Source organism: Gorilla gorilla, chromosome 14 (assembly GCF_029281585.2).
Source record: "Gorilla gorilla gorilla isolate KB3781 chromosome 14, NHGRI_mGorGor1-v2.1_pri, whole genome shotgun sequence".
Taxonomy (NCBI): domain Eukaryota; kingdom Metazoa; phylum Chordata; class Mammalia; order Primates; family Hominidae; genus Gorilla; species Gorilla gorilla.
In genome coordinates this window covers 126,018,702-126,043,599 of record NC_073238.2, presented here as the reverse complement: position 1 = coordinate 126,043,599, position 24,898 = coordinate 126,018,702, and the positions used below count along the sequence as shown (strand labels likewise).

At 45.3% G+C, this 24,898-nt stretch overlaps 1 protein-coding gene across 26 annotated transcripts in view; it reads right to left on the bottom strand.

Moving 5' to 3' along the window:
* Positions 1 to 285: 285 nt before the first annotated feature.
* The window catches only part of ARHGEF7 (Rho guanine nucleotide exchange factor 7), a 190,737-nt gene continuing 166,124 nt past the window's right edge, over positions 286 to 24,898 (bottom strand). For 9 of the 26 annotated variants that reach the window (XM_055360714.2, XM_055360713.2, XM_055360720.2 and 6 more), the window contains 7 exons: positions 22,540 to 22,800; positions 19,709 to 19,802; positions 17,510 to 17,599; positions 13,657 to 13,833; positions 5,107 to 5,206; positions 4,419 to 4,473; positions 286 to 3,031 (listed from right to left, as the gene is read on the bottom strand). In XM_055360714.2, the coding sequence (XP_055216689.1) occupies positions 2,909 to 3,031; positions 4,419 to 4,473; positions 5,107 to 5,206; positions 13,657 to 13,833; positions 17,510 to 17,599; positions 19,709 to 19,802; positions 22,540 to 22,800 (900 nt within the window). In that variant the 3' untranslated portion in view covers positions 286 to 2,908. Of the gene's footprint in view, positions 3,032 to 4,418; positions 4,474 to 5,106; positions 5,207 to 10,756; positions 13,834 to 17,509; positions 17,600 to 19,708; positions 19,803 to 22,539; positions 22,801 to 24,898 lie in introns of those variants that run through there. The other 17 variants (XM_031001467.3, XM_055360722.2, XM_031001473.3 and 14 more) reach the window with 4 other exon arrangements.

The following is a 24,898-nucleotide window of genomic DNA, read 5'->3' as shown; positions in this document are numbered from 1 at the left end:
CCCTCCAGAATGCAGGTCATTCCTCCAGGCATGGGTGAGGACCTGGGGGCTGTGCCTACCAGCGTGACCTGTTACTTCAGCTTTTGTCCCTAAGACTTCCAGTGTTCTTTCCTTGTCTTTAAAAAAAAAATCTTCAAATTTTCTCAAACTCTAGATTTTAAAGGAAAGATGTTATCTTCAGTATCAAAGACAGACAGAATTTTCAAATCTAAAACAGCCCAAAGAAACTGTAAAGCTAACAAGCACACAGAAAACACATCAAAGAAGACGAAGCGACACATTCCGTGACATAAGAAAAATAATCAGTTTAATAATTACAACAGTGTAGCATCAACATTGTAGTAGTCAACACTAGGACATTGTCTGTGACATTTAAATTAGGAGTTTCTCCACACTTGTCAACGGGCGCCCTGGGTGTCCCAGAGAAGTGAAGAAATGATTGGCATTAAGGAGTCCACACAACCAGGGCAGGCGTTCAAGGTCCCAGACGCCCAGCGCATGTGGACAAGCACAGACGCCACTGAGTGTGAAGGAACGAGCTTCTGATGCTACATTCCAACATCGCTGAAAACTGAAAGTGCTTCACATCTACAGGATAAGAAATGGCTTCATCTCCTCATCCATACAAGGTGAGAGCAAAGGAGTAACCCTCGGGCAAATCGTGGCCCCTTTAAACGTTTATATCAAGTTCCCACCCCCTTGGGAGGTCACATGGTGAAACAGATACAGTTATATACAACAGGGCAGGTTTTTAAAAAGAGTTGCTCTCAGACGCATTTTTCCTGCTCCCTAAAAAGCCGAGGAAGATACTGGATCCACAGAAAGAAAAGGCAATGCAGTAACATGAGGCCCTCATGGCCGCACCATCCAGGGGAAGGGCTGTTAAAAACACAAGTATTCTTGTGAAATACTTCGATCTGAGCATTAAGGCAGGTCTGCAGGAGATCCGTCCTGGGGACTCGGACAGCAACGCTACCGGCTCCAAGAGGACAGTTAACGTCGCCTCCCGGCAGAGGGGCGGAGAGATCAGACGAGAGTTGTTCCTGAGTTAAAACCTGCTACAACAGCAAACTCCAATAAACTCAAGTTGAATGGTTTCCCACTGCAATGTCTTACGCATCACCAAAAAATAACTTCTAAAACTCAAGCTTACCAAAAAAGAAAGTGTTGATCTTTGCTTGTGCCCGCATGAGTGGATGATCTGCTAAGTTGAGGAAGCTGGCAATTCTAGTGAAAAGTCCAGGTGAGGCCAGGTTCTGCAGCATGGGGCAGGTCCACGCTGAGCCCAGGCAGACAACGTGACCAGTCACGGAAGGAAGCCAAAGGGGCTTGCTGGGCACCAGAGACTGTAATTAGCAAGGGCAAGGAAGAACCGTAAACAGCAACAGAACACTCTCCCAAGGTGCCCAGCTCAAAGGCATCAGTACACAAAGGATTCAGGTGCAGTTAAAGGGCAATTTGGCCAATAGACAGAAAATCAGAAAGTCAAATCTGATGCGAAATGAATTGTTCTGAGACCAGTAATCCACGGTGCTGCAATTTGGGTTTTTAAAGATAGAACACTTGTTCTATGGAAAAGTGTATCTCACTTTAAAACCAACCTTTTCACAGGAAGGGAAACCAAAAGCAAAGTCCCTGTGGTCACCCTTATTTATTGCTGAAGCAGAACGAAAACCTGCCCCACGGGCTGGGCTTCCTGCCCAGGACCGCACAGGCTTTCCAGAGCCAGCCTGGGCCCAGCGAGCCGCGGTGAGGACAGGCTTCCTTCGTCTCCTCTGCACTGGAACACAGTGGGGGAAACGTTCTCTGCTTATGCCTACGTTACTTAGTGGAACCTAAGGTGTATATTGCTTTATTCTTGCTGAAGGAGGGGATTTTACTTTCGGTGAGCACTGAAGCCTGCTGGCTGCGGCCAATAGTGGAGGAGACCTCGGGATGAGGCTGGCCTGACGACAAAACTCCACCCATCAGTATCAGCCTGCAGCATGGCCTCCATCTGTTTTCATCAGCTGCAGTGACTTATAATAAATAATACATTCTATTTACAGGTTCTAGTAAGATCTCTCTTTAAGGGAAGACAAAACAGTGTATTTTGTTGTTACTGAACTAGCCTATACAGAACCGTCTGTGTCCTCCCAAAACGCAGCAAACTCATCTGAGAATCACAGTATTCAGACAGCGGACAAGAGCAAACACCTCTAGGTGGATGCGGCGGTGCCGTATGGGCCTTCCTCGAGGTCAAGACTGAGTCTGTCAGCCAGCAAGCTGCCCTCAGAACCCCGCAGGTCTGGGACTGTAATGCTGCTTTAAGAGAAGACTTCTGAATGGGACTGAAGTGTATCTCTGCAGGCATAAATAAGGTTATTTAGAAATACCGACATGGGGGGTGCTGCCACAGCACGGTGGAGGCCCCGGTGCTGCGGAACAAACCAGGCATCCACCAGGCTTCTGCTTCCGGTGGGTGCGGGCATGGGACTTCTTATTCACGTAGCTGGAAAGGACATTCTAGCATGGGGATTAGCCCGGACAGAACCACCACAGCTATGCATTCAAAAGGGGATATTTACAAGAAACATGTATATATAATATTTATATATTCAATTCAAAGTCTGGAAAAACAAGACTTTTAGTCAGTCACTGAACTTATTGCAGAATGAGGTAACTGAGATGTTCACAGAGTGGATTGATGTAGCTCAGGTCCTCAGAGTCAATCCCTCCTGTCTGGATTCATCAGTCATGGTTTGATCGTCTCCATTCGCAGAATAAGCTCCAGCTTTTCTATATACAGAGAGCAAGGTGGCGCCCCACCCAGCCCTGCCCTGTGGTCCTGAGTGCACCCCGACTTGGGTCAGGGGTGCCCAGCTTCACCTCAGAATTGGTCTTCAACAGAAAGAACTGAGGACGTCCCTTATAGATTGGTCTCATCCCAGGCAGGATCATTCATGTTCTTCAGGACTTTCCTCACCAGCTTCTCCAGGTCTTTGCGGGCTCTCTGTTCTTCCTCTAGAGATTTCTTCATCTTTTTGTTGTCCTGTAAATTAAGCAGACCACAGGGTGTTCACTATCTTTGGCATCGCGTAGGGCTTCATTTCCCCAGATGTGTATCCTTGAGGAGCTAAGGCCTCGACTCATGAAATCCCACGTGAGCTGCCTATGGGCTCTGAGGTCGTGGGGATCCACGAAGCTCAAACACCTGGACAGGGTGGCAGCGGTGCTCCTGACTGTGCTGCTGCTCCCGGGATGGAAATGGTCCTAATGGCTCTTATTAAGTCCATGAATGAATCTCTATAGAACATACCGTAAGAAAACAGCTGGAAACTGCGGACGAGACAGCTCCTATCCAGCCTTTTTGTCCATTTATAACCACCTTCCAGAGTTACAGAAAGGACTGGAAGTAACAGCCACTGATGGGTGCAGGAGCAAGTGGGCGAGCACCTGCTCTGTGCAGCTGAACCCAGGCATGTCTCGGACGTAGGAGGCACGCACAAACAGATGCCTGCTGCCGGTAGGGGCAAAGCGTGAACATGGAAGCCTGCCAGCCAGGCAAAGGTGTACCTGGAAGACCTGCGGACACTGCTTAGAATGACAGCACATGTCCAGTTCCACACAGCAACCTGCTCTCGGCTCTCTATCCCAGACCACAACTCTTCTCAGGCTGTTCCTCGGCCAAAAGAACACCCCAACCTTCCCTCGCCTAGCTGGGCAGAGGACCAAAGCTGCTCGTACTCACATTCCGTGCAATGCCCAGAACACCCTTGGTTAGTCGCCACTTCTGGCTCGCTAACCTGGCTTCGGAAGCCAAGGACCATGCAGTGGCAGAGGCTAATCTCAGGGGCGCCTCGCAGGATTTGTCACCAGACAGAACTTTCGATATTTTAAATTATTCTTCCAACAGAATTTGCGATGGTTTATGACATCAAAATCAGTATTGTTAAGAAAAAAAAAAGAGTTTAAACAAGTCACTTTAGAGACAACCAATTATCTTATCTGCTGGACTTCTCAAAGACATGACCTCCTTTTAGTTTTTTGCTTATGGACAATCAGCTTTTTATTTTTATTTGAGACGGAGTCTTGCTCTGTCGCTCAGACTGGAGTGCAGTGGCACAATCTCGGCTCACAGCAACCTCCGCCTCCTAGGTTCAAGCAATTCTCCTGCCTCAGCCTCCCAAGTAGCTGGGTTACAGGCACCTGCCGCTATGCCCAGCTAATTTTCGTATTTTCAGTAGAGATGGGTTTTTGCCATGTTGGTGAGGTTGGTCTTGAACTCCTGACCTCAAGTGATCTGTCCACCTCGGCCTTCTAAAGTGCTGGGATTATAGGTGTGAGCCACCGTACCCAGCCAGCTTATTTTTAATATAATTTTCTTCTTTTCTCCCATTTGAAAAGAAAAAAACATTTAAAGATGGATTATGACGTACCTGTCTTAATTCTTGAACTTCATCCTTTAATGCATATACGGTATCCACAAGACTCCTGAAACAGGAAACAGAACACAAACACATGAACAAGGGGAGGCATGGAGAGGACACACGAAAACTTACCAGGAGACACTACGATGCTGAGTGGAGGACACGCAGCTGCTCTGCCTTACCCATGTACTGTCTACATTCACAACTAAAAACTGCCAACCTCTGTGCATGGCAGGTTCAAGCCTAGTCAAGGGCAACTTCAGTCTATGAAGACATTTTAAAAGTGAAGCTCTGGCCAGGCACGGTGGCTCACACCTGTAATCCCAGCATTTTGGGAGGCCGAGGTGGGCAGATCACCTGAGGTCAGGAGTTTGAGACCAGCCTGGCCAACAGGGTGAAACCTCGTTTCTACTAAAAATACAAAAATTAGCCAGGCGTGGTGGCACAGGCCTGTAATCCCAGCTACTCGGGAGGCTGAGGCAGGAGAACCGCTTGAACCCGGAAGGTGGAGGTTGCAGTGAGCTGGGATCGCACCATTGCACTCCAGCCTGGGTGACAAGAGTGACACTCCGTCTCAAAAAAAAAAAAAAAAGTGAAGCTTCTGAAGCCATACCCCCGCCCTCAGGGAGTTGTCTGGACTCTACTACCCCACCGCAGAGGTCAAACGCCTGCTTTAGAATACCGGAAGACATCTTACTTTTCTTCTATCACTGTCTGACCATTACTTTTAGTTTCTTCCACTATAATTTTCTCTTCTTCTGGAAGCAAAACTTGTGGAGCAGATTCTTTGCGTGAACCTAGGATCATGAAAAAATAATAAATAAACCTCAGGCGAATACCGTGGCAGAATGAAGAAAAATACCTTGACTATACCATATCACTTAAACATTAAGTTCTAGCAATTATGCATTTAACAATGTTCATCCAGGCAAGCTAGAGGAGGGCATCTTTTACCAGTTCTCTTCACCTCTGTCTACCGAGCCCAGGCCTCCTCATGACCAAAGCCAGAGAGGGAAGGAAACTGTAGCCCTTTTCAAATCGGAATTACGGATTGTTGAAACCCCAGCATTTTCAACAGGGAGGAAGTTAAAGGTTGTGACCGTACTGCTCTGGATATTCATCCCATTTTGAGCCATTATTCCAAGAGTTTCAGCAAAGACATATGAGACCAATCAGAACATATACAGTGAGTGTTTATACATCAAAGATCTGGCAATAAAAACATTTTACTCTACAGCAACATTTAATAATCAAGATATTACAGCATCATAGCACGTGGTTTAGAAAAAATAACATCATTTGGTCCTTTATGAAAACTTTATATTTCCTAAAATATAAACATTTTTCTAAATGAAAGCAAACTGCTCACAATGTCAGAACATTTGTGTCATTTAACCAACACCTGCGCAAGAGTTTATATGGGAAAGGCCCTCAATAAATGTTGCAAAATATGTACTTTAGAAATTAGGAAATCAAAATACTCATTTTAAAAGGTGAGGAAGAGAATCAAATTGTATTTAATGATGCAAGGGAGAAAATCTTTTCTTAAAGAAAATATTTTCTTGAAGATTATATGGTATAACGTGTACCATTTATATTTTTGAAAAATTATACCAGATGCAAATCAGAAGGCTATAATCTATCACAGAACACAAGCACCTGCAAGCGGTACCATGATAAACATTTCTCCATGAAGAAGGGACACTCATGTTGGAGACACGCTAACTATGGAAACTATGGTGCTTCCGCTTGCTGGGTCTTTCTTCTGGCTCGCCTTTTGCTTGTTCCTAAAAGTTTGTCAGATCATAAGAAAGGCACTTGCTGTGCAGCCTCACTGTCACAGGAAAGCTCAGTACAATACGAATGTTTTATGAAGACGGGATTTTAAAGAATGGCTTCGGCCGGGAGCGGTGGCTCACGCCTGTAATCTCAGCACTTTGGGAGGCGGAGGCAGGTGGATCACGAGGTCAGGAGATCGAGACCAACCTGGTTAACATGGTGAAACCCCGTCTCTACTAAAAATACAAAAAATTAGCCGGGTGTGGTGGCGGGCGCCTATAGTCCCAGCTACTCGGGAGGCTGAGGCAGGAGAATGGTGTGAAGCCTGGTGGTGGAGCTTGCAGTGAGCCGAGATTGCACCACTGCACTCCAGCCTGGGCGACACAGCGAGACTCCGTCTCAAAAAAAAAAAAAAAAAAAAAAAAAAATGAATGGCTTCACCAGCATTTTACCGCATGCTTAGGCTCCCCTGAGCAGAACAAGGTTAAGGATGATGCCAAAGCTTAAGATGTCTCATAAGAAGTTCCTGACACGCGAGGGCACCGCTGTTGTTTCCACAGAAGCATGCAACAGGAACCAGGCCTGGAGCTCACTGGCCAGGTGCTGCCCCTTGTGCGTCTGCAAAACCTGCTCCACTCCTCAGAATGGAACCCCTGGGAAACTGGAAATTCAGGGACTGAACAAAATCAAGACACTGCTCCTTCATCCTCGCAGGCCTAAGAAGATAAGATGACGTCCTGGGAAAGCAACCAAGTGCTGCTCTGTCACCTGGCACAAGCTTCAGGAGACACTCGCCACACCGATAATGGAAAATGAGGGTAACTGCAGAATCTTAGGATCAAATGTGGCACTTAAAATTCAGTCACAAGCCATGGCTGGCACACCTGCGGCTGTGTTAAAGTGGGCCAAATGCCCCTTCAAAGGCGACCCTCCCTCCCCCTCATGCTGTTGTGTCTCCACTGTGCTACCAGCTGGCAGCAGCAGACCTGACACTGTCAGGGAGGAAAGGAGAGGGCCCAGCTCCTCACATGCGTCCCCTGGGCCACAGTCCACCCACCCGCACACACGGTGACCTATGTCTCGGGAATAACTTTTCGGACAGAAGATTCAGACAGGACTGCAAGATATGATTTCAGAAAAACGTTTTTTAGAACATTAGGCTGGTAGTATCAGCCCTAGGAATCTCTACAGGTCCAGGAGACAAGGACGGAGACAGCCCTTTGGGCTGCAAGGACTCCTGACACTCCAGGTGCCTGTGCTCCAAGAGGCCACGGGAGAGGACCCTGAGGGCGGTGGGCCCTGGGCTGCCTTCTGGTGGGCCCTTCCTGGCTAACGGGTAATGCTGCTGAGACACGTGGGCCACACGGGAAGATACTGCTTAGGAAGGAAACTGATGTGGGAGGGATATTACAGCAGAGCGTGGGGTGCCAGCCAGGTGGAGAAGCTGCCAGTGTTTCTCATACAAATACAAAGGGTACCCATGTTTCTACCAGAAAATGTTAATTCATGTGCTATTTGCCCAAAAGATACAGAAATTTCATAGAAAATAAAAAATGAAACAAAGAAAATCCAGAATATTCATAAAGATTCAGATATTTATACCACATGTGAAGAAATCAAATGGCTTCACTTACTCTTCCCTGCAAAGAGAAGTCCACTGATAACATCGCACATTTTAGTCAACTAATTTTCCCACCAATCATCCAGTTGTCCTGCTTTGAGCCCAGAAAGTTGATGACTGTTTCAGAGTCAAATTCACAAAAGCATCACTTGTGTATCTCACATTGTTTGCTACACATTTCTTCAAATGGATTCGCTAATGAGACACACTGGAAAAAGTTATGTAACTGCAGATCAGGCAAAGTAAATTCTGTATTTCAATTATTTTTGTCTCTTCTAGCTTCCTAGACAACCTGTTTATATCATGTTTCCCACATTAACATTTTCGAATGACATAAAATAGGATCACAAAGAATGTCAACTTTGTAAAGAAATGGGTCAGACACGGGGTCGACTTCTGTACAGGAGTTGTGAGGCCATGAGCCACGTGTCCACTGCCTCCAGCCAGAGCCGGGACGCCCCTCGTGGTGAGTCTTTTCAGTTAACCTGGGCACAGCACTTAAGCACTGAGTCTCAATTTCAAGACTTACAAAGCACGGCAAAACTACTTCTCTGGAGCTGTTCTGAGGATTTAAATATTACATTTTGTAAGTATCTTTTAACAGATGAAGTCATAAAGGTAAAAGTCATTCCATTATGTAGCATGATTGGAGGAACTAAGCCTCTAAGAACTGGTACAATTACTGTGTATGCCTGGCACAGGTCTTATTTCTACAGCTACACTTAAAGCATGCGAGAAGGATTTAGTGATACACAAATGTAAGGTGGAAAATGTTGTATCACAGACAGGATGTACTGCTTGATTCCTGAAATGCACTAATGTGAAAAATGTCATTTACGGATCTGATGGAGAACTAGGAAGCTTGTAAATGAGGATTATTACCATGCCTAGAAATTATGCAATTCTAATAATCTGCCTAGTTTTCAACATACAGTTTTTCTAAAATGATTGAAAAGTTTTTACTACCTTTCAAAAAACAACAAAGAAATGTTCTCCAGCCAGGTTTACGTAAGCTGACTATTTCTTTAGAGAACAATGTTTTAGGAAGCAGATTTAACAAGTTATCTCAGAAATTATTAAGTGTTTTTAGAGACATCACAGCACATTATTCCCTGAGTTACCTAGAATGGAAAAACAATTTAACAGCAGAATTATCAGACAATGTTCTCTCACTTTATTTAAAATCCGTAACAGAGGCTCAGACAGAGATGAACACATTCATGATGGTTCTAGCACAGTCAAGATCTGTGTTTCCGAAACGTTTTTTGTTTCTGGGAGATGAGAGGGGTTCCACAACACACCGTTTTGGGAAATCTTGTGGGCTACACTTCTCGGAGAATCACAGCGCACCCTTAGCACAGTACAGGCTCTGATGAAGTCTGCCATAAAAATACTCACTTAACTTTCATTCAGCATTTCTGAAATGCATTTGAGTGCTGAACTTTTTTTCTTTTAAATATCATTATTAACATCTTGTGGTTTTGTGGCTAACATTTTGAGAAGTGCTAGATCAGCTTATAATCTAATTCTATAACCACATACACAAAACAGCTGGTTGGTTCTTATTTCCGTATGGAGGTGGGAGTAAGAAAAACATGAATATAATGAAATAATTTATACTTAACACCAATCCAGCACTTCTCAAACTCGAGGACTCCAAGAATGTGCCTGTAGATGCTCGGTGTCTGCCCGCCCAGTGCTGAAAAATCCTGCAGCAAGCATTCCACTCCCAGGGGCTGCTGTGTGCCACACGACTGGAGACCCCAGGGGGCACCAGGACCCCACAGCAACACTCAGAGGTGTGAGCCACAGAAGGCTGGTACACATGTGTGTTAACATGAGCACAAAACTTAACATTTTAGGGATGTCTGAGAACCCTGCCCCTCCCCCACCCCAAATAGTCACACATCTCTAGAGAACTATGGAACTTCGTTTAAGAAACACAGATCTAACCCAGCATTTCCATTTCATAGACGAGATGACTGGCCACAGCAGCAACACAGTGCTGATCAACCCCTGGGGCCCCGAGTGCCGGCTCGCGACCACCACGCTTGGCTGTTAGACACCACTCTGGGGCCTTATCTGACAACACACAACTAACTGCTCCAGGAGCAACGCAGCGCAACTGTCCAGCCCAGGCACCAGTGTGGTGTGCATGCATGCTTGTGTAAGCCTGCCTGTACCAAAAGCCTAAAAACAGGGTAAGTTCATCAGAAGAGAACACCTGTCTATCTGGCCAGTGATCCAGGACATGTGCAGGATAATTCACCTTCTTAAATTCATTATCTTTTCTAAAATCTGCATCTCTAATCAACTGAAAATCAAATAACATTCACAGTGGAGCAAAATACGACTACACTTGAAAACGATTTGGTAATATCTCTCCAAAAGTCATCTAGGCCATTTTGTTATTTATGGCTCTAAGGGTCTAATTTCCTTTTCTTAGGAAAACCCCCAACTTGTGCTGAGAGAGTTTTCTACATTTACTGTCTGCACCTTGTCCTATCACTATACCTGCCACCAGGTACTTCATTTCCTTTCCCTTTATTTTGCTTCCTTACTCTCTTAGCTGGACAAGCACTTTATAAAACAAAAATTAAAAACTGGCCTTAGTCTAAATAAAAACATTTTAAAGTTGTGCTTTTTCCCATTTATGCGCACACACAAAAAATAATGCTTCTTTCTGAAGACAAACCCGCCAGTGACTGAAAGCTTTTTAAGAAACGGGAAAGAGATGAAATAAGAAATGTACAAGGAGTGACTTCGTCTTGTCCAGAACACAGATAATCTAAGAGAGTGCAAGCTTTTCTATCAGGGCAGACAGAAGGGTTCTATCTATCACCTGCCTGCCTTTGGAAGATGTTCCGTTCAGGTAGAAGAGCCAAATTATATTACACTGCAAACTATGCTATTCCCCTCCCCCATGTAACAAATATTAAAAGCCATGGGCTAGCAAATGCAAAATTTATTTCAACTGTACATAACAGGTTTTTTTTTAATATAAAACAAACACTTCATTGCCATATGCAACCACAAACAATAATATGCATACTGTACAATACAATGCAACATTCAGATATACATCCAATTGAGTTTTTCAAATGGTAGTCACCTACTAAAAATGGCTTTTCCCATTCACAGATAAAGAGCACAATTATAGAGATTTTTTTCAAGATCGTATACCACTATATACACATTACTGTGTTTTGGCAATTTTATGCAAAACACAATTAATATAGCTTATTATATACTTGTGGCAAGTGTTATTTCAAAGGGAACACCATTTAGGCCATTTGCAAAGGCCTGGTGATGGCTTAAACCTACCTTCTAGTTCAGACTCTTCATCCTTTCATTAGAATACTAACTGTACAAATAAATATTACAGAATTGTATGAACAGAAGGTACTATTATCAGCATGACTGAAGTCCCACAGAAGTAGAAACAATGGCCCTCTGGATGCCACATCACCACTGCCACAGGAGAACTGTCTTTTCAGGCTTGTGGCACTAATACTTCTTAACCAGATCACAAAAGCTAATGGTGTTAGACATTCAAAACAAATGCAAAGAAAAGGTCGGGTCATTCTTCTGCAGTGATCTTAGCATCAGGAAAAAGCATCATCAAAATGCCTTTAACTGGTACAAAATGGAATGATGGTAAACCGTCAAAACTTTGGTGTATAGAATATCAATGAAAATGTCCCAGTAAGATAACCAAATGATACTTGGTATTGAAGGAAAATCCAAGTGCAGCAACTGTGTTTGAGTGTTGTGGTCTACACAGCCCATGACACAGGCAACCCACGCCTACGAGAAGGCAAAGGCAGCTTAGCCAGTGCGCTAATGAGTAGTCTCGAGGCAAACAAAAAAGTGCTCCCTGACGCAGAGGACTACTGTATGTAATACAAAACCAAAATCGCTTCTAAATCCACTTATAGTAAGTATAGAAACTTTGTAGTTATCTTATTTCTCCAAAAATCCCATTTACTATCTGGCTGAACATACATAAACCCCATCTCTGCCGGAGATTAACACTGGGCTCTGACTGCTCCTCAATGTTCTTATTTTTACTAATTGGTATGAAAATACAAAATCTTCCAATGGTGTGAGCAGTTCAGTAGCTACTTGGGAACAAATATTTGGAATTAACAGCTGCCCTGATGTCTCCTGTGCCATTAGCTTGTTCCATGCTGAATGAAGCCACCCAACTTTCTAAACAACGTGCTACTGCCAGGAGCTCCCTGGCAGCTCTGGGCTTGTGAGCAGCAGGACCCGGCTCCCAGGACAAGACTGATACTGCATCAGAGTTCACTCTGCACAAACAAGATCAGAACACTGAATACGTGGGTTTGGCGAAGGAGTGGGCGGTGGGGAAGAAAGAAATCACGGCCGCCTGGAATTACAGCCACCCTGAAGAAGGAAAAAATGTTATTCTCAATTTACTATGGCATCTTGTTTTCTGAAGCTGGTTTCAATGAATACTTAAAACACAACCGTAAGGTTCCATTTTAACACCAAATAGAGCGTGCATGGGACAGAACACAATTTGGCCCCTCAAGCAATGGCTAGGTGTGGATTTGATGCTACAACTGAATGCAACAGGTCACATTCAGTGCTTTTTGAAGCAGAAATTGGTCTGAGTGAGGCCAGTGAAAACTCCTTACAACAAATCCCAGGAAAATGGGGGAGATTTTTTTTTTTTTTTAAATAAGTGAGCTACATGGCAACCTGGTAATTCTTCAATGAACTTCAATATCCCATTACAATGAGGCATTGCGGTTTTATACTATGGGGTTGCTGTAAATGGAGTTTCACTGCAGCTGGTTGCTGAAAATAATGATGTGTCCATGGCTCTTCCAGACAACATAAGTATGGATGTCAGGGGTGGGGAGCCGGGGGAACTGAAGCCACAGCACTTGACTTTTTAAGTATTCCAAATGCCTCTACTACAGTCCAGTAGTCTACACTTGCAGAGGCTGAATGCTTCAGCTTTCGGGCTTTAAACTGTTAGTGTAGAGATTTTACTGTAGAGTGGTACAGGCTTGCTATGTGCCTTATAACAGAAATCACTGCAATTCAGGGAAGTTTGGGGTGAAGATGCGAGTGAACATCTGAGCCATGACAGTAAGCTCTGCCTTTGGAAAGGAGAGCTCCCACTTCACGGCCACAACGCAGCACACGCAAGAGCACAGAGCCGTGAGGTGGAGACAAGCTCTGAACACACGTGACGCCCGCCCGTCTGTGCACCTGCCAAGGCCCAGAGCCCACATGCTGTTCTGCACGATTACCAGAACACAGCCGTTGGAACTGGGCTCACAGCACCTTTCCTGCATATCTTCTTCTCATCTCTCCACAACTACTTGATCAGTGTTCACAGCACTTAAAAAATTTAGGTCCCTACAGATAAGGCCAGAGTCTCCTCCATGGTTCTGGCACTTAGATCACAAACCTGTGTGATTTCAGTATAAAATAGAAAAGTGTTCATACAGCTGTATCCAGAAAGAAATCAAACAGTTGCTACACTGAGAATAAAAAAACCATTTGGAGCTATAAAACAACAACTACCCCTTACGAAGAGTACCCTCGGATGTAGGCTCACGTGAACACACCACCTCCCTCCAATAGTCAGTCATTCGAATGTATACTCGCATCGGCAGTTAAGCCTCCACAAAGTACAATGGGAAATATCAGGAACACTCTCAAAAGTTGTTAAAATATCACATAAAAGAGACAAGGAACAGCAAGAAAACATCTAAGAAAAGCAGGCTGCGATACAACAAGCATTTGTTAAGAAAAGCTCAGAAGTGCATTAGTTCTGGTGAGAGATATATGAGCAACAGCTCTTACGAGATGTAGAACCCATTCTGTAACTATGGGCTGTCCATATACTGTCATAGTCAGAGTCTTCCGAGAGGTCTGAAGGCTCCAAACGAGAAAGGCTACTGCGACGCCCCAGGGAGTCTAGGCTTGGTTGGTCATCATCAGCCAAGACGTGATTATGCATCAGGTCAGTGCCTTGCCATGCTAAGACGGGCGGGCGGAGGGACAGGCGCGACAGGCAGGGGGTGAGGAGGAGAACGACAGGAAGAGCCACAACCAAAACATGGAACAAAAGCAAAAGGTGATGGGAAGAGAAGGGAAAGAGAAAATAGTGTTAAAAATTGGCAACAATGCATATTTTTCCTTATATATGGCTGGGTTTCACAATAACAAACTTAGCAAAACCCTTAGAATAAAACTAGATCGATTATTATCTAATTAAACCTAATATACAATGTTTCCAAACTGCTTTTTTAAAAAAAGATATTGCTCTAAAGCCCTCATTTAAGAAATCTTTTACAAATCACACCCATGTCCAAAAGACTATTCTATAGACATGTGGCAATTAACCAATTCTATTCCACATTCAATTAACAAATAGTCTCATTTAGGACATCATTTGGGAAAGGTGCCATTTATGTGGCTAATTAAAAATTGTTTCCTATCAATAAACAGATGTATCAAATGCAAAATAATTCAAAGGATTTCTGATGGGCTTTTTCAGCTGGCTCTTTGTCAAGACCATAAACCTGAGAGTGGGTCTGGACTTACCTGATCAATCAATAACCACTGTGAGAACTCAGAGGGCAGAAAAGGACTGGCCAGGGCCCACAGCCCCAGAACCCACCCCCTGCTCCCAGGGCACGCCGGAGCTTAGCCCGCAGGCAGGGTGCAGTGGGAAGCTGGGTCTGCTGGCAACGCCGGCCACCCCAATGCAGACCCTCTGCTGTCAGGAAGAGAGACATGAACTGGCAACGTCCCAGTGTTAAAAGGAGAATGACAGAGGAAGTGGCACAACATGTCAGGAGAGAAATAATCACGAGTGGCTGGCAACTGTGAGCACTGCCCATGGCCAGGCACCTGGGCTGAGAGGCAGGCTGGGCCGCCAGGGTCTCCCTCCGTGCAGAGGCGGGGATGCCCCTCGCTAGGTGAAGGCAAATCACAGTAGCCCTGGCCCCTCCCTGCTCCTGCTTCTATCAAATTGACCTCTGTTCTCAGACTGCGAGAACTACATCATAACAGACTGTGAGGGCCGTTACTTCCTGGAGTTAGAAATCAATACCAAGGAAGTTTGGTTTACAAAATCTTCTTGGCATCCAAATGTGTGTATTGAACAGAGCTGCATTTTAGGTAAAATATATTATCCTTCTAAAACCCATTTTACTAAGCATTTAATGTAAAAAGAGCTGCTTTCACTATGATCCCATTTCCAGACACCTTGAGTAAGTATACCACCTTTCCAGCACAAGCGACAAACTTCTCCTATTACTCCCTAGTTTTGAGTGTTAGGTTTAAAGGGCATATATGACTGCAAGCTCCGTGAAGCCCCAGAGTGGTTTGCCCATAATATGAATTAAAAACAAAAATCAATGTATCGTTCAATGCTTTTCTTGCACAGGAGAAATGGAAATACAGAATACAGGCAATGTGACAAGAAAAGGAATTGTGGGCCATTCCCCTTAGGCAGCCAGGGGCTGTGAAGCCGCAGCGTATCACAGGACCCTGGTCATGAAGAAATGTGGTGGGCACTACGACACATACAAAGCTCAGCCCTCAGTCGGCCCTCACCCACAGGGGATTGGTTCCAGGACTCCCCTTGGACACCAAAATCCTCAGACGCTCCAGTCCCTGATATAAGATGGCATGGTGTTTGCATTGCACCTACACACAACCTCCCATATACTTTGAGTCATTTCTAAATTATTTATAGTAACTAATACAATGTAAATGCCATATAAATAGCTGTTATAAGTATAATTATTTTTTATTTGTATTATTTTTTACTGTTATATTGTTACTTTTTATTGTTTCTTTTTTCTGAGTAGTTATCTGCAGTTGGTTGAATTCACAAATGCAGAACTCACAGACACGGTTGGGCGGCCAACTGAACCTGGTCTGTTCATCTGAGACTACTTGGTTAAAATTTTATTTCAAGTAACTGAAATTGAGATGACAAAAAAATCTCAAATTCAAAATCCAAAAATTTATGGCCACATTTTATAGCCTATTACTTAAAACATGATCAATATCAAATTATAAAAATGTAGTACCTTTCATCACAACAATTTGTACTTAGACATTATTGTGTGATTATACACATATTTATTCCACCTTTTGATAGGTTACCCAGGCCTTTCTGTTTCTCTATTTCTCTCCTATTCTGATAAGCAGTCACTACAAATGGATATTTTTCACTAAAGTATGGACAAAAAAACCAACAGTGTTGACCCTTGGCAAAAAGTCTTAATGTCATAGACGGGATATGGTATGACACCAGTAAAATACTGAAAATGGTTAAAAAAAAAAGAAGCTTCTGGATAATCGAGATTCCACGAAGGATTTACCCTGCTCATCCTATCTTCACAGCTGTAGCCGTCTTTGATAAAAGCTAAAGCAGTTGAGAAGTCCTCTTCCCTCTCTCTCCTTTTCTCAGCATTAAACAATACATGACACTAATTGGAACCACCACACTGCAGGTGATTAACAAAACGAGCAAGTGAGATTAAGTGACAGTCGAGCTGGAAAGGGCACCAAGTCCTAAATTTGAGGATACATCAGTTTCTATGCTGAGATAATACAGAAATCATCCAGTTCTCAAAAGGACCACCTGTGGTGTCCGAGGCCCCAGCAGCACATGCCCACATGTCAGCTGTTGTGGGCAAGCAGATGCCAGCAGGGTAAATGACAGGCACGCTGCATCAGCCGCCACCCTGCTGTGCTTCACTGGCAACACCGGAGGAAAAATTTAAAGAAAAAAAGCCACCTTAGGGCCGAGCACTGTGTCTCACGCCTGTAATCCCAGCACTCTGGGAGGCTGAGGCGGGCAGATCACCTGAGGTCAGGAGTTCAAGACCAGCCTGGCCCAAATGGTGAAACCCCATCTTTCCTAAAAACACAAAAAAATTAGCCGGGCGTGGTGGTGCGCACCTGTAATCCCAGGAACTCAGGAGGCTGAGATAGAAGAAATCACTTGAACCCAGGAGGCAGAGGTTGCAGTGAACCAAGATCACGCTACTGCACTCCAGCCTGGGTGACAGAGCGAGACTCTGTCTCCAAAAAGAAAAAAAAAAAAGCCACCTTAATAGAAAAAAGCTTTTCATTTAAGACACCGTACATCAGACACACGTAAATCCTGTGGTTCTGAAATCTGCTGAATAAATTAGTTGTAAATTTCCAAAAAATCTTTAAAAGCAATTATTTTTTAGAAAGGCTAAAACAAACCTTGCTCAAGGTTTGTATTTTGGATATTTCTAAGAAACTAAAAAAAATAACAAAATAAAAACCAAAAATTCCAGTACTACACCAACAGTTTAAATAGCTGAAATAACTGAACTAATCTTCCACTATCTTCTAAACACGTCTTCTCTTAGCAAAAGCATTATGAATTCTGGCAATACCTTCTATTTAAATATTTCCTAGTATAATTTTATCTAGAAAATCACACAGCAATTGTGCCCACAGCTCAGACGCAGCTGCATGAATTTAGGGACCGGAAGCTCAGCTGCTGTCCTGCCTGCCACCCCTGACTGAAACATCACTCACTGGGAGGTCAGGCGCATGGGCTGTGCAAGGGGCCTACCACAACAGGTTCCTTCAGACTGTAATTTGAAACTAAACAGAATAAACCACCACAATTCCCAGGCCTTATTGCTAAACTTACTTGAATTCAGTGTTTGCCTTGTTTTGGCGCTGGTGCAGTAAGCTTCAATGACTTTCAGAATCTGAGCATCTTCTTCCAAAGCAGCTGTGCCTGTCAAGAGATGCGCAACAGTTCACAATCGAACTGAAAGGCCTCTAGTGCAACTGGCGAGACGAATGCAATGCAGACATCAACTCGACCAAAGTGACCAAGTAAGATAATCTGCCCTTGATTTTCTTGTCAGATAACTGTTTTCTACAAAATTCATGAGTTATATTCAAAAAGGTTTTCAGTTTTTTAAAAATATTTGCAACACATTTGGAAAAACGGCGAACATCCTAACTTTATAATGATTATCCTATCAACCCGTAAGAAAATTAGTATCCCCACTCTCAAACTGAAAAAAGGGCAGGAGATAGGAATAAGGAAGTCACAAAACAAGAAGAGTTCTAAGAAAAAATGTCCAATCTCGCTGAAACAAGAAATGAAAATTAAAACATTTTCGTGTTTCCACATGCCAGCCAGACGAAAACAAAAGGCCGACAACTCTCAGTGCTGATGTGGGCATCCGTGCCTGTCTGTTCCCCACACGGCAGCCCGTGGTCCTGTGAAAACCCGGGCCCATCATCTTGTCTATGGAACCGGACTCTGGCTGCCTGCTGCTCAGGGTGCCGTGTTACCTCCCGCTCTGCCAGGGGAGCTCGGGCCCACAGAGCGCACTGTCCCTTGGGCACAGCCTGGGGTTCCTGCTCAGGGTCCCTGCAACCAGGCCTGGAGAGCTCCTCCCCAGACACCTGCTTGGCCTGCTTCCTCAGCCCCAGGAGGCTGCTCAAATGGCGCCCTGGCACCGAATCTCCCACCTGTCCTCCCCACTGGGTCTCTGCAGCACTCCGTGGCCCACACATTGTTCACTTGTTTTGTTTCTTGTCTGTATCCTCCTACTAAAACATAGGCTCTATGAGAACAGGGATCTCTTTCGGCCACACTGTATCCTTCGCACCCAGCCCATGAAGGTGCTGATGAAGCACGCGTCCATGAACGATGGTCTCAGCTGCAGCCGGCCCCCAGCCCAGCTCAGTGCTGCCCCCTGGATCTGCTGAAGGAAGTGGCCCACAGAACAGCCCTCTCAGAGAGAAGCCCCGGCACAGCCAGTAAGCAACAGAGCAGGCGTCCAACACCAGCTCCGCTTCAATCGCTAGACCCCAGGGCCTCACCATCTCATCAGGGGCCCTGGTGGTCAGGGACGTGGACTACCTAAGGAGAAGGACAGTCAGGATGGTGACTTATACTGCCATGGACATCAGGTGACAAGGACAAGAAAAGAATGAACACCACAGCACGGTCACCTCACTGGGCTGATTGATGATAAGGTGGGGGTGAGGGGAGGCCAGCGGTGGCACGGCACAGTGAGCGTGTGGGACGGCTGCTGGGCCTCCTCCTGAGGCTGGAGGAAGTGAGCAGTGAAGGCAAAGGACCAACAAAGGCTGAGCTCAGACACAGGGGCGGGGCAGGGCAGAGCCCTGTAGGACAGATCCTGCAACTTTCCCAGAGCTGGCTCACTCTCCCTGGGCTGCACCCATCAGTCCACAGCAATCTGTTCACCTGCACCCCTTCCCAGAAGTCACCCCCAGGAAAATCACTTACTTCTGAAAAGAGCTCCACTTATTCAAAAGCTATCTACCGAGCACCTAACAGGTGCCAGGTGCTTGCTGCGAGGCCACGTAGGAACCCAGAGCTGAGTCGGACCCCTAGGCCTGAGGAGCAGACAGGACAGGTCCAACAGCAGAGAGACCAGCAAGAGAACAGCACGGGTGGGTGCTACCCACACGAGAACACAGCAGGTCACGCTTCTAACAGACACAGGGCGCTTTGGGAGATGATGGCACTTCAGGAAGTGTGGGTGGAATATGTTACAGGCGAGAGGGAGAACCAGAAGAGCAGGAGAGCCCTCCAGGTCCGGCCCCAGCTCCTGGATGAGGAAGGGGCTGTAAGGCAGTGGTGCCGGGACTGGCACGGAGGCTTCACCACTGACACAAAGGCGCTTCTCCTGCTTGCTTGGGTAAATGTTACGTGGCTTATTCCTATCACTGCCTCAAGGGGCAGACCTTACTTTTGTTTGGAGTCTTCAGAAAGCCACCAAGCCTCCCTCCATCCCAGGAAAGCCATGGCCTACGTGACCAGGAGGCCACGTCCTCCACCACACGGACCGCAGGTACTCACTTTTCCGGGACGCGAACTCCTCATCTGAAGGCTTCCGTTCAGGTTTGCGCTTGGGCAGCAGCTTTTTCATGGTCTTGGGGCTCTTACTAAGATCCTAGGGAAAGACAAAAGAAAATGCTAACATACTCTAAAGCCAATCATTTTCACTGGCGTATCAGAAAGGCTGCTGTAAAGGTATAAAACCCCAAATTATTATAGCCACTGATAAGAGCTTCTCGCCTTTTCCTACTTTGATTTTTCTTTACCAGCTTCTGAACGTTAATTTTTAAAAATCAATAGGGCATTTTCAGTATAGTCATTGGCTAATTTTTTTTTTTAATTCTAATAAAACCCCTCGTGCCATTTGGGTCCTGTTAGTCCTGTGATGAGAGGTGTCACCAGGAGGCAGGCTGGCGCTGGTGTGCACAGACATCCTGCACACTCCTGAGGGAGGAGGAGAGGAGGGGGCAGCTGCTCCCTAGGACAGACCTATCCCCTGGCACAGCTAACTGGAAAAAGAGGAGGAAACTAAGGTTGTCATTAAATGACAGATAAGTAAAAAATAATTGCTTTAAGAAAATATTTGAAGTTTCAGGGAGAAGAAAAGGGAGCGAGTGCTCAGCTACCTGACTCTGAGTGCCAGGAGCACAGCCAAGCTCGGCCAGGGCTGCTGTGCAGGGGCCACATGCACACCAGCTCAGAGTGTTCACAACGGAATGGCCCACCCCTTACCTCTTCAAACAGCTTTTCAAACAAGCACAGAAGACGACGGCAAAAAACAAAGTGAGCAAAGCAAGTCCAACAGAGCAGGTAAGGTGTCAACTGTCAAGCACGTGTTAGATACTGATATCAAAAAAAGGCTGGTTTCTGCATCACCCCAATGACATAAACCATCACGAATGCTAAACGCGAAACCAAGACTCAGAAGATGAGATGTGCTATGGAATGAACCAGGCTGGAAACAGAGGAAACAAAGCTTGGTTTTTAAAATTATCTTTAAAAGTCTTTTCTTGGGAGCTAAACAATGGGTACACATGGACATGACCATGGAAATGACAGACCCTGGGGACTCCAAAAGGCGGAAGGTGATGGGGGTGAGTTTTGAAAAGCTACCCATTGGGTACAATGTTTCCTATTTGGGTAATAGGTACCTCAGAAACCCAAACCCCAGCATCACCCAATACAGCCACGTAACAAACTCTGAATCTAAAATAACATTCAAAAAGTTAAACAAAAGTCTTTCTATAAAAAACTGGAAAGCTCTTAGAAATGCAGCAGCAATCTGTTCCAGAAGACACATTTATACACATGTGCTCATGGCTTCCCTAATTCGAAGCAAATTGAGATGGACAGCCTTGAAGAGCCAACGCCCGCCCCTCACGTGCTCCGAGGGCACCTGCAGGCGCAGAGGGTCACAGAGCACACAGCACACCTGACGCCCAGAGCCAGGCAGAGCGGGCTGCAGAGCGGCCTCCACGAGCCTCCACGTCCTCTTCTCACACCCTGCAAGATCACTCTCCACGCTAATGCTGGGCGGTGCTCAGCAACACTGGACGGCAGCTGCTCGGTGTGAGCCTTTCTCTCCCAGTGTGGAGTTGGCAAAGCAAATGCAGCCAGACTTATCAAAAAAAATTGTTTATCTTCACTTCAATACCCCTTCCATTGCCCTTTCTACTTCTTTGCCCAACAGTTTTATCCCAATTTTCTTCCCTAGTAATTCAGTCTCCACCAGTTCTTGCAGTAGCTCACTTTTTCTTTAGACTGTGCACACTAAAGTATACAATAAGGAACAGCAACATTCTTCAAGTAACTTCCCATGATAGAAAATGAAAATTCTGACTTGCACACATGATTACCTGAAAGATATCATAAAAACAAAGACTCAGAACAAAAAATGAAAAGCACAGATCCTAATTTCTCATACAGTACTTTCCTATGGACCTTAAAACCCCCAGGGCTGCTGGCAAGAATGTAGAAAAAGTCTGCTCCAGCTCCCTTGGCAAATGTGGCCTTGACCAGACACAGAGGCACAATGCCAGGCAACAGCGCGTCACCATCCTCACGCTCACTCACACCCCAACGGGCACTGCTGCTCACATTGACGCGCACGATACCCATACTCTCACCGCCACTCCTCATACCTCACCACCATGCACGCTCAACTGCTTATGAAAACAACTCTCAATTATCAGCTTCCTCAGGTGAAAGTATTTCTCAGAACAGATTTCTAAAGACACTTCCTTTCCTCATCCAAGCTGGTTTAGGTAAAAGTGTAAGAAAGTGTTAATACTTATATTTATTCATTAGAATCGTACTTTATTTGCACCTAGCAAATATAAAAATGCTGGATCAGAACAGAGACAAGCAAAGACTGCATCATGATTTCTTATGCATCAAAGGGGGAAACTGCCTAAGTAATTGTTTTTTCATTTGTATTAGTAAATGTTCTCTTCATCTCAAATGGCTTCTGGATGATAAAATGCAGGGCTCCTGGACAGGATCCCCAACCTAGAGGAGGGGTCGTTAGATGTAGTAGACAGCATGCAGATGCTGAGCGATGGCCTCACACACGGGGAGTGAAAGCCACCTGGGCTCAGCGCCTTTCCAGCTCCTGGCCCCTGGCAGCACACTCCTCCGGCAAGTGCAGTAAACGCCCCCCTGTGCATGGCAGAAAGGAGGGGGACCCTGCACATCGCCTTCCCACACAGGTTACCACGGGCCTCTCAGCAGCAGAGTAGATAACCAGAGAACCAAGGCAGACCCCCTTCTCAGTTCTCTAGGAGTTAGGGTGCATTTTGCTGTATACAGAAGGCCCAGCACGTGGGCACACCCAGGGCCCAAGGCATGCTCACCGTCATCTGGCTGTTTGAGTGGTCAAGGGACCTCACCTCCTTGTAGCAGAGAGCAGCTGAGGGCCGGAGGGGAGGCGCGGGCCGCAGGCAGCTCAGGCTCCAGGGCTTGGGTGTTTTCGGAGGCTCCAGGGGTCCCCAGTTGATGGTGGTGTGCGGGGTGCCGTGGTGGGAGGGGTGGGGCAGCGTGTGGTAGGCGGGCGTCAGCGGCGCGGGCTTGCTGTCTGCGTGCTTGCTGGACGGAGTGACCGGATGGGAGGGGAGCTGCCAAGGGCACAGAGCGGGAAGGGCAGAGACCATGAGACGCGCGTGCTCACCGCGAAAGGGCACTTAATCACACACTTCCTTCTGCTCTTTAAACACTCCATGTGAAATAAACCTCAGGATTTATCATTTCATTCGAATCTCTGGCTCTCAGCAGTCAGTTTTTGGGGCCAAACACTAGCTCGTGCCACCTGGGCCGAGCGTGGGGCTCCTCACGGCATCTGCCCCAGACAGGAGGGGCAGCTCTAGCTGGGGCCCCAGCACTCAAAAGACATCCACTAGCCACATTTATTAGCTACGGAGTAACATTTATAGAAAAAAGGTACTTCATCTAGTAAAAAGATGAGAATTTCACAAAAGCACACAGGGCATGTGGCTGTAAGAAGGAAGGTGATTCCCCCCCAGTCACGTATTATTCTTCACCTGGTGATAAAGTACTGGGCGAAAGTAAGGCCTGATCGCCTAGTTTTGTTTTTTAAAAAAGTTTTCCTGGCACACAGGCAGGCCTGTGCCTGTCTAAAGCTGCTGTTGTGTTCCAAGGGCAGAGTACAGCTGCAAGAGGCCTGAACCTGTAAAGCAGAGAACGTTTACCATCTGGCTCTTTATTGAACACTGCCAAACCCTGGTATTAAAACCAATTATGTTCTTAGAAAACTCAACTTTAATCAAAACAAAGTTAATCAAAAATTAACTTCTTAGAGGGGTGTGCCATTAATGAATTTTATATTCCTGGAAAACCCAAAATATTCCATCACAATGACAGTTAAATGAGAAAAGTTAAATAAGTCATTCTGAAAATCAGCCAATAATGACCTCAAATTAGCCAACAATAGTAAGGTGCATTTAATGGGAGAACAAGCTGCATGGCGCTGTGAACTGGAAACGGAGTGGGGTCGGCATTCTGAAGAAGTGCGCGACCTTCAAAACACAGGCTGAGAGGGACGGCCCCACAGCAGCTAATGCCACAATTTCAAGAATAGAAGCCATCAACTTCCTGCAACGATCACATTCTAGTCCCTGCATGGGGGAGGGAATTGTGTGAGATGCAGGTCATGCTATGAAGCCACTGTAAGGTCATCTTTTCATAGGAAATAATGTATAGATGGATAAAATTATGTAAGACATCCCTTCTAGCAACAACGTCAAAGCAGTGTCTGGTTTTGTTTCTCCTTTCTTGAAAAAGTCAAAGGAAGTATGCTTTATGCTAAAATTAGAAAATGATTTCAGCTGGACAGAGTTGGATCACAGGAGAATACATCATCCCACACAAGAAACTCTGTAGGAGAATGCAGAACATTTTAAACATGAGGCACAGTGCCTTCCCCGCTGAAGGGATGCCTTCCCAGCCACCAGTGAAAGAAACACTAAGACGGAGGGTCTGGCCACAGAGAAAAGCTGACTTGATATAAAATTGTATGAAGTAGAGTTTCAGGCTGCTGTTGAAAACCTGAGTGAAGCAGCTCATCCACTGTTCTTTATAAACACACGTGTACACACACGTCCCTGGGATAAACTGATCTCCATGAAAGAATGGAGAATTTTAAAATGGTAGAGCCATTAAAAATGAAATGCTAGCTAAAAGCCAATGAGTAGTTACAATCTTTACTGCTGAGAGAAATCAGATGGACTCTGAAAATCTGATGAGAATATCAGAGTACAGCAATCCTTCTTGAGCTACAACCTTCACATGAAGAAGAAAACATGAAAACTGAGCACACGACAGAACTGATCCTAATAGCCTAATAAGGATGTGAGGAAATCTGTAAGCAGAAAACGCCTGTGTCATCGTCATTCATTCTTTAAAAGCTCTGCCCAGTTTTTCCGTATTACTTGATAAAGATGACGACTGTTAAAACAACCCGATACCAACTTCTTGAGCACAAAACACCAGGAGAGGTTTAAACACTGCAGCTTCAGTGTTCATCTATTCTGAAAAGTTGTAAAAAAAAAAAAAAAAGTCTCTAAATATCCAAAGACTTGTTGAGCTCTTCTAAGTAAAAGACACCTCAATTTCTTAAAATCAACAGTGTGTCATAAATTCTTTTAATGCCTTCAACATGAGTCTGGCCCTTTTCATCATCATAATCATTTATTTTTT